Below are 8,742 nucleotides of genomic sequence, written 5' to 3'. Positions count from 1 at the left end.
ATATGTATACCGACGAGCTCTCGCGTAATACAAAGGAGCATAGAGAAGACACAAACACGTTTATATAGCCCACCCACGAAAGAGCGCGTCATGAATGGATCAAGGCGAGAAGGAACTAAGGAAGGGAAAGGAAGATGTACTAATAATCGCGATAATGACGAGGATAACGTGTCTTAAACTGGGTTGCTTCTCGTCTTACAACCCATTTTCTCTACTTATCTAATTCCCCCCGCGACTGCTTATACGATCGCGTAGACTTTAGAAAACGTAATGTAAGAGAGAAGCGTTAGAGGAGAAGAACGCAGGACTCCTTCGTTCTTATGTCTGAGGTTCTATAGTCAAAAATATATAAGTTAAAAATTAAAAGAAATTAACAATATATATTATCATATAAAATTAAAATTTTTTAACCTGGCGTTACTGAAAATATATAGCACGATTACTAAGATTATATCACAGCTATTAATATGGCATAAAATTTTTAGAATATTTTAAAAAGCGGCTTTCGCTACAATGATAGATATCGTTGACGCAACGAGTGACGTACTGATTAAGACGTCCAAATAATTGGGAACGCCTCAAGCGGACGGTTAAATGAGCGCATACTTACATCTACGCAACGGCATCCTTTAAAATTGACAAAATAATGAAGAAGTCGCTGGTTAAGAGCTGTAAATGTAGTTCACGGTCCGGAAACAATGTGACGAATTATAGTCATGGGAATATGAAAAAATACGAAAATAAATTGATTAGGAAAGATGTGGAAATGAAAGATATTGTAGACAGATATATATAGAAGCGAATTAATAAATGTAGAATAATGAATTTATTTCCTTACAATTCATACATGATGTTTAACAAAATATGTGTACACTTTACAACAAGAAACGCATATATTGGACATTGGCAGAAATGCGAGGACGATTGTTTCGCACTAAGAATTTTGTTTAATTCAAGCTTTTAAACAAACATTTTTACGATTTCCAAAATATTTAATATCACACGTTAGAAAGTTACGGTAAACAAAAACGTGAATCCAATTCAAAGAATATATAATTAAAAGAATGTTTTTTAATTCGTTATAGAATATACAATCTTACAATTGATTTTTACAGGTTTTTATGGAAAAGTTTTTTCATCTAAAATCTAAATCATTCAATAAATTTCACTGAAACCTTATTATTCAATTTTTACTTCTTTAGCTAAAATATAAAATTATATTTAAAAGTGGAAAGCATGAAAGGGGAGTTCTCACTTTAGCACTCGACCGTTTCTGGAGTAAAAATTCTCTCCTTTACTATTGAACAAAAAGACGCTGAACGCCCTGTGGAGTGCGGGAGGCATCTCTCGACATCCGTATCGATCTCATGACAAGTCACAAGTTTGCTTGGTGGCTTCACCCAGCTTCACCAACAGGTCTATGTCCAGCTTGTCCAGGATACAGCGTTTCTTTGCGCTATACTTGCGCTGTCCCAAAATCTTTCTCCAAGCACCGTTATCCTAGTTACCTTGTGCATGATACCATTGAAATTCCTGTACGCCTTGATCCTCATCCTTGATCATCGTCAACCAGCTGCCTGCCGAATAACGAGCATGAACTGGATATATGAACGTGCATGCAATAATATTTATCTTATCTCGCATATGCGGAAAATTTATTCGTAGAAGAACGTTACGTCGAATATTCGGTTGACGACAAAACCGCACAAGAGGTAGGAATTAATTGACACGAGGAGCAAGGACGTGCACGTGTATGTAAATATACGTACCACGTGGCACGACACGTCGAGAGGATCGGAGTTACAGAATCCCGTCTCTGAGCGAACGGGCCAATCGCGGAACGTTGATTTACATACGAGAGTGATCAGTGATGTCGAAAATGACGAACGGGAATTCCTTCGCGACCTAGAATCATTTTGTTCTTGTTTAACATTTTAAAAACAACAAGGATGAAATGTTTCTAAGAGCGTCTGGAGCTTGAAGCGCCAAGTGGATCGCATCTTTGGACCCGCAAATTCGGATCGCGAATAGGCCTTTGCGGGCTTTGGGGAGAATTATTCAGCCCCTCTCTCCGTCCCGTTCCTTCTTTTTTCTATTCTATTCTATTACGAAACAGCTGCCTCTCTGTAAACTGTTGAATATTTTTCTCATACATTTGTTAACTATAAATTAACCGATGGGTCATGTTGAATCAGCCGTCGATAATACAGTTTGTAACTTTTTAACGTTCACGAATTATAATTATTTTATTATTTAGTAATGAATATGAATATCGGCCCTAGATAAGGACATGTTTTCCGATAGTGTCTTCAGACAATCAGACGTGAAATCACATGTAAAATTTGATAGAAACATAATTAGACGTTGGTAGGAAAAAAGAAGAAAGAATAAGTGATGCGAGAGATTAGCTGTAAAGTGCATTCCGTGTTGATTACGGTGTTATGTTCTCTCTGCGTCTCGCAGGAAAGCATCAATATTTAAATTTTCGCGTTTAAATTAAAATGAAATGGGTATTTAATTAAATGTTGGAGAGGAAAAGAAGAAAGGCGACAAGTCCGAACAATTCAGCTGTAGAAATCAAATTTGAGGTTAGTGATCCAAACAAATGATGTGATTCGCGAAGAAATTCACGGTCGGAATTCGATTAAGCTGCTGTGTGTGAAAGTGAAAAATTATTACGCGATCGGTGCTGAATTCACTCATTCACTGCGTCATGCACCGCATGCGCGTCGAACGATCATTCGACGCGGGACCCGACTTGGGGCGATGAATGGAAGTATGTGAAAATTGGGAAAGTGAAGGGCGACAAGGCCGACAAGCGATCGTTCGCAATTGCACGGTCGAACGGACGATCGCATTCTAGGTCGCGACTCGCGAAGGAATTCCCGTTCGTCGCCGGGCGTCATTCTCGACGTCACTCTCACGCAAGTCTCACGTGTAGACGAACGGTTCGCGATTAGCCGGAATTTATCCCACCCGCTCAGAGATTCGGAGTTTCGGACGACGCTCGTAAACGCTGCCGGGACCGATCGTCTTCTCGACGTGTCATATTACGTGGTACGTACACACGTGCACGTTCTTGCTCCTCGTGTCAATTAATTCCCACCTCTCATTTTTTGTCGTCAACCGAATATTCGACGTAACACGTAACCATTTTCTTCTACGAATAAATCATATACGAGATAAGATAAATATATCATGCATGTTCATGTTTCCAGTCATTATTCGGCTGGCAGCTGACTGGTGATGATCAAGACGTACAGGAATCTCAACGGTATCATGAACAGGGTAACGGCGATTGTGGAGAAAGATCTTGGAACAGCGCAAGTAGCGCCGTTGCAAAGGGCCGCTTTAAAGGAACGCTGTATCCTCGTGGACAAGCTGGACCGACCCGTCGGTGAAGCCACCAAGCAAGCTTGTCATGAGATCGATACGGAGGGATGTGTCCCGCTCCACAGGGCGTTCAGCGTCTTTCTGTTCAATAGTAAAGGAGAATTGTTACTCCAGAAACGATCAAATGTTAAGGTGAGAACACACTTTCATGCTTGCTATTTTTAAATATAATTTTAAATATGTATGTTAGCTAAGGAAGTAAAAATGGTATAATCAGGCTCTAGTGAAAGTTATTGAATGATTTAGTTGAAAATACAAGACTTTTCCATAAAAACCTGTAGAAATTGATAGTAAACTTGTATATTCTGTAATGAATTAAAAAAACTAACATTCTTTTGAGAGAGATTATATTGGAGCTAATATTCTTTTAGTCTTTAAATTGGATTCTCAAGTTTTGTTTGTTGTGACTTTCTAACGTGTGATATTAAATATTTTAGGAACTGAAAAAATGTCTGTTTCAAATCTTGAATTAAAACAAAATTCTTAGTGCAAAACAATTATCCTTGTATTTCTGCAAATGTCAATATATATATATGCACAATTTATATGAATGTAAATCTGTTATAGATAACATTCCCGGATTACTATACAAATACGTGCTGCAGCCATCCGTTAGCCGAGATTCCCGACGAAACGGAAGAAGAAAACGCTATGGGAGTGCGCAGAGCCGCGATAAGAAGGCTCGGCTACGAGCTGGGCATACCTAGCAGCGAGATCAAGCCTTCCGATCTATTTTACCTGACAAGAATTCGCTATCAAGCGCCCAGCAACGATCGTTGGGGTGAACACGAGATCGATTACATAATGTTTCTGCAACGAGATAACATCACCATAAAGCCTAATCCTGACGAAGTGAGCGAGACTCGATGGGTGTCGCGATCGGAGATCGACAATTTTATGAAGACCACGTCGTTGCTGACACCGTGGTTCCGTCTGATCTACAAATTTAAACTGCTGCATTGGTGGGATAATTTACATAACTTAAGTAAAATGCAAGATCATCAGAATGTAACCATGTTGAAGGATTGATCCGTATACATTGATCCGTATACTTGGGTAACCAAAGCAAAACTGGTCTGAATGCATATTATTATCCAAGTCTTTAAAATAATTATTCCCGTAATTTATATTACTAAGACTCGAAAAATGGGTTTAGATTTATGAACTTAAGTTTATGGGATACGTTTGTACCTGCATTTTCTCAACGTAAATATTTTAGATATACATACATTGTGGAACCCTGGTATTTGAAGAACGGTAACTTTTCTAGATATAAAGGCGAGCGGGTGTATATAATTTTTAATCGAATTGATCTGAGTTTCTGAATCGTTTCTAAATTTTTGTAAAAGATTAAGAGCTCACTTAGACGTATGTTGTAACTTAAGCGTTTATTGTTGCAAAGTGTACACGTATTTTGTTAAACATCATGTATGAATTGTAAGGAAATAAATTTATTATTCTACATTTATTAATTCGCATTGCTTCTATATATTAATATATATACTAAAAAACGCAACGGAAATAGAAATCCCATGCAGATCGATCGTCGACGATTGCCATTTAATCACATAATACACAGAACGCGTTCATCAAAAATGATAAATATAATAAATGATAAAGTAGAATCGGACAACTTCACATTGCAAAGATTCAACCACTTCAAAAATGCGAGTATATCAAATGCGGTGTATCAATAAGAAAATTTAAATTTTCAAGAATTTTATAATTTGATAGAAAAACGCTAATTAATTTTCATTATTTAACTAAGATCTTAAGATGTCGAAATCTACATATTTAGGGATCCAAAATTAATCACATTTCGAATATATTTACTTTTCCAAAAATCTAAAAGAATTAAAAAATCGCACAGCCATTAAAAAAAACGTGAACTGTATGAAATACTATTCGAACATGATAGTCCAAATATTAACCCTGTACAGCTAAACTTCTACATAGTTTAAAAATATACCTTTAATGTTATCATAACATGACTAGTACCATACTCTGCCATGACTGAGCGGAGTGTCTCTTTGAGAATATGGAAATTTCTTACTTCTTGGATTAATACTGCTCGCTACTTCCACTGAAACATACACGTCGATATATAATGCATAATAATTTTAATAATTAATTAAAATATAATGCGAGAAGTACATTTCGTATTTAACCAAACAGTCGAACTAAATTAAACGTAATCACATTGACAAATAAAAAAATCTGGTTTTTGAGTCAGTGATTGATTGAGCTAACTGATCATAATTTCAGTAAGATATTTTCTCCAACGAAACTAAACAATGGAACATGTAATATTTCTTAATTAGAAGTGCATACTTTCTTGTTGAATACTGCTTATCCTTTTTAGATATTTATTAAAGATTTTCGATATAATCATCTTTCAAATCTTTATAGGTTTTATAAAAGTAATATACCTGATTATTGTTCGGACTGCACAGGTGGCATCTCGTCAGCGTCCTGATTTGGCTGGTACATTGTATATTATACACGCCCCGCTCTTGGTCAAGATCTGCTTCTTGGACGAGTTCGGGCTTTTGATAGGTTGGATAGGTTGCCGCTGCTCGATGCTCCTCTCATCCTCACTCAGCTCGCTGTCGCTGCTCGGTTCTTGCATTTGCTTCTTAATTAATTCGAGGGCTTTCTTCGCCTTTACCCTGGTTGAAATTTTGGATGGCGGTCTAACTTTTTGAATGGATTGTATTTTATACAATCGCTTCTTGTGGTTCTCGTATTTTTTCTTCTCTCGGCTGGATTCTGGCTGTTGTTCGTTCGCCGCATGACGTTTCTTGTCAATCTTGGATGTAGATGTTGCACGTGATACTGCACTTTGACCTGCTCCTACCATCTGCACGTTTACAGGTCGTGGTAGGATCGGCACTTTTGGTGTAACCGATGTGCTCGTGGATAGTGGTATTATTATGACTCTAGGTGCGGGCTGAGCACCTATCGTCTGTACTTGTTTTCTTTCAATCGCTTTAGTTTTATAGGTTTCATAAAAATAATGTACCTGATTATTGTTTTGACTGACATTGTCGCCCTTTCTCTCACGGGCCGGAGAATGATTCGATGCCAGTGTCAACTCCTCTGTAGTTCTCCCCAGATCCACCTCTAGGATTTTTTTCAGTCCGTTGGTCAACGCTAGGCTGTTGATTAGTCTTTCTCGTTCCTCCATTGGGATCTCTAACTTCTCGTATTTTATACTCATTTCGTTCTCCATATCCTCTCGTAGTTCCGCATTATGTTCGCGGCTTTCCTCAAGATTTTCGCTCGTTCTTAAATATAAAAAGAAAGATTAGGAAACAAAATATTGCTTACGGAACAACTTCAATCTCTTGCGGTTATCTTGTTTTGCTAAAATATAATTAAATTCTATCGGCATAGATATCAATGTTTGCCGAGAAAAGATTATAGGCAGATAGACATAACTAATATATGTAAAAGTACTAAAAATTTAAAAAATAAATTAAAAATTAACGCGTACCTGTCCGATTCATTTTGAACAGTTGCAGCAAAGTTCGGCAAGTTTCTACTGGCATTTTCGACTTCCATATTCATCGATGCTAGATCATTACGGAGTTTCTCCTCGTTCTCTAGAGAGGCTTTCAACTTTGTCTGCAAGAACTCGATTAACTTACTCTCCCGTATTTGTTTTAATTCCGCCATCCGACGATGTTCTTCTATCTGCGTCTTCAAGAACTCCACCGCGTTCCTCTCTGATATAAGTTCTTTGTCCAACTTAACCACCTTCTTCGTCTCCTCTGTCAAATCCGCTTTCAATTGCAGGATACGATCCTCGTACTCAGCGATCTGATGTCTCGTTATATCTGGTTCGATCTCTAAATCATCCTCTAATCTCCTTACTAATTCGTTGTCCTTGCGTATATTCGTCCTTTGATCTTCGGTTGCTATTCCATTCACGACTTCATCATTCTTAATTACCTCCATAAGTTGCTTATCCAATCGTACAGAGATATGCAATGCTTGCTGGACCATGTCCTCGATATCGCTATCCTCCTGATGCGAACGTCGCACAGACACATCTTGCAAGTCTTGCAACTCCTTCTGCAACCTCTGCACTGTATCTCGCAGTTCCTCGTTCAGCCTACGTTCTTCCTTCAATTCTCTTCTTAGTTCCACAATATTACCCGATTCTTTCATTTTGCTTTTTATAGTCTCCAGTGCTCGCTGCAAACTCTTGCTATCATCACTCATCTGCCTGATTACCTTGTCCTTCTCCTTTAGGAACTTCTGTAGGTAATGGATCTCTTGATCCTTGTTGCTAAAGGACGACAGCGAGGACGTGCCCGACTGTACGTCACTCATTCGCTTCGCCATCTCCTCCAATTTACGAATAACCTGATCCCACGTGTTCAAACCACTTACACGCAGCTGAAAATTCAGTTAAAAATGTGGAATTAACATACTTGCCATAAAAAAATACTCGACGTTGAAGATAAAAGATCTATTTATAGACTTGAAATTTATGCATTATGCATAATTTTAGAGAATATTTTAATGGAGAAATTTAAATTTATTATTTATATAAGAATTGCATTAGTTTATGTATCTTATATCCTTAAATTTTAATTTAATTTCGATTTGATTGTATATTATAATATTCTACATGCTTATTCCAAGTAACAAAACTATAGAGAAGAAAAGCATTATATATTTGACGGTCATTTCCTTCTAGAGGACTGTAATCTTCATATTATTTAAAATTCAAGCGAATAAAACATGAGTTTACATTAATTTCTTTCAATCAATTATTTTTATGTAATACTTAAGTACAGTAAATATGTAAACAATAATCGTTTCTAATAAAACAAAACTTGTCGAAAATTTGGTTCTAAAATTCTCGTGGACGATGATGCTTTTCGATTTTCACGAGTACGTGCAGACTGTCAGATCTTATTTATTAAAAACAATTTGCTTCGCGAATTATATTACCAATGGACTTGAAGTCTTCTCTGGATACAAATAAATCACCGCACAGCCGGCAACGTAACGATAAATGCTTGTCTATTATGTGGCTCAACAATTTTTCATCCTCCAAGTTCAGTTTTCGCTGCTTGCTGTCCGAAGTGAAAAATCTTCGAAAACGGATATGCGGACGTGATTGCCGAAACGATGCTGTGGTTTCGAAGCCGGTTGCCCACGTGAGCTCACCTAACTGCGCGGATCACTTCCCCCTGCGGCCGAACTGTTCAACAACAAAAACCAGTTTGTCCGTGGGGGAATATGTCCTTGGGGAAATAACAATATAGTTTTTAAAACAGATCAAATCACGTTGCGTTGGTACTCTACAGTTCTCGTCCGATCACTCAAGTCAAG

At 37.6% G+C, this 8,742-nt stretch overlaps 2 protein-coding genes across 5 annotated transcripts; one reads left to right on the top strand and one right to left on the bottom strand.

Annotated features, from left to right (window-relative positions):
- Positions 1-648: 648 nt before the first annotated feature.
- On the bottom strand, positions 649-8,582 carry LOC112455725 (uncharacterized protein PF11_0207-like). Of its 3 annotated transcripts, none has more exons than XR_003040888.1 (5): positions 8,359-8,582; positions 6,890-7,797; positions 5,823-6,680; positions 5,363-5,476; positions 649-669 (listed from the first exon to the last, which is right to left on the bottom strand). XR_003040888.1 is itself a non-coding variant. In XM_025017853.1 (5 exons), exons 2-4 carry the CDS (start codon positions 7,741-7,743, stop codon positions 5,858-5,860), a joined length of 1,515 nt encoding a protein of 504 aa, XP_024873621.1. In that variant the 5' UTR covers positions 7,744-7,797; positions 8,359-8,582; the 3' UTR covers positions 4,763-5,476; positions 5,823-5,857. The 3 variants fall into 3 exon arrangements, 2 of the variants coding, with proteins under 2 accessions (XP_024873621.1, XP_024873620.1); XM_025017853.1 differs by lacking the exon at positions 649-669 and having other exon boundaries at positions 4,763-5,476; positions 5,823-6,253; positions 6,416-6,680; XM_025017852.1 differs by lacking the exon at positions 649-669 and having other exon boundaries at positions 4,763-5,476.
- LOC112455726 (isopentenyl-diphosphate Delta-isomerase 1) lies at positions 2,246-4,861 on the top strand. Of its 2 annotated transcripts, none has more exons than XM_025017855.1 (3): positions 2,246-2,588; positions 3,219-3,525; positions 3,961-4,861. In XM_025017855.1, exons 2-3 carry the CDS (start codon positions 3,247-3,249, stop codon positions 4,420-4,422), a joined length of 741 nt encoding a protein of 246 aa, XP_024873623.1. In that variant the 5' UTR covers positions 2,246-2,588; positions 3,219-3,246; the 3' UTR covers positions 4,423-4,861. The 2 variants fall into 2 exon arrangements, with proteins under 2 accessions (XP_024873623.1, XP_024873622.1); XM_025017854.1 differs by having other exon boundaries at positions 2,246-3,057.
- Positions 8,583-8,742: the final 160 nt, after the last annotated feature.

The sequence above is a fragment of the Temnothorax curvispinosus genome, unplaced genomic scaffold, assembly GCF_003070985.1.
Source record: "Temnothorax curvispinosus isolate PA1 unplaced genomic scaffold, ASM307098v1 QBEX01006326.1, whole genome shotgun sequence".
NCBI lineage: Eukaryota > Metazoa > Arthropoda > Insecta > Hymenoptera > Formicidae > Temnothorax > Temnothorax curvispinosus.
The sequence above is the reverse complement of the archived record's forward strand: the minus strand, read 5'-3'. Positions and strand labels throughout refer to the sequence as shown.

What these genes read in the sequence shown, in the direction of transcription:
- LOC112455726 (XM_025017855.1), top strand. Translation starts at nt 3,247, where the DNA reads ATGATCAAGACGTACAGGAATCTCAACGGTATCATGAACAGGGTAACG. An exon ending in AGAAACGATCAAATGTTAAG is followed by an intron (nt 3,526 to 3,960) that starts GTGAGAACACAC and finishes AATCTGTTATAG; the next exon opens with ATAACATTCCCGGATTACTA.
- LOC112455725 (XM_025017852.1), bottom strand. Translation starts at nt 7,743, where the DNA reads ATGGCGAAGCGAATGAGTGACGTACAGTCGGGCACGTCCTCGCTGTCG. An exon ending in GTTCAAAATGAATCGGACAG is followed by an intron (nt 6,681 to 6,889) that starts GTACGCGTTAAT and finishes TTTATATTTAAG; the next exon opens with AACGAGCGAAAATCTTGAGG.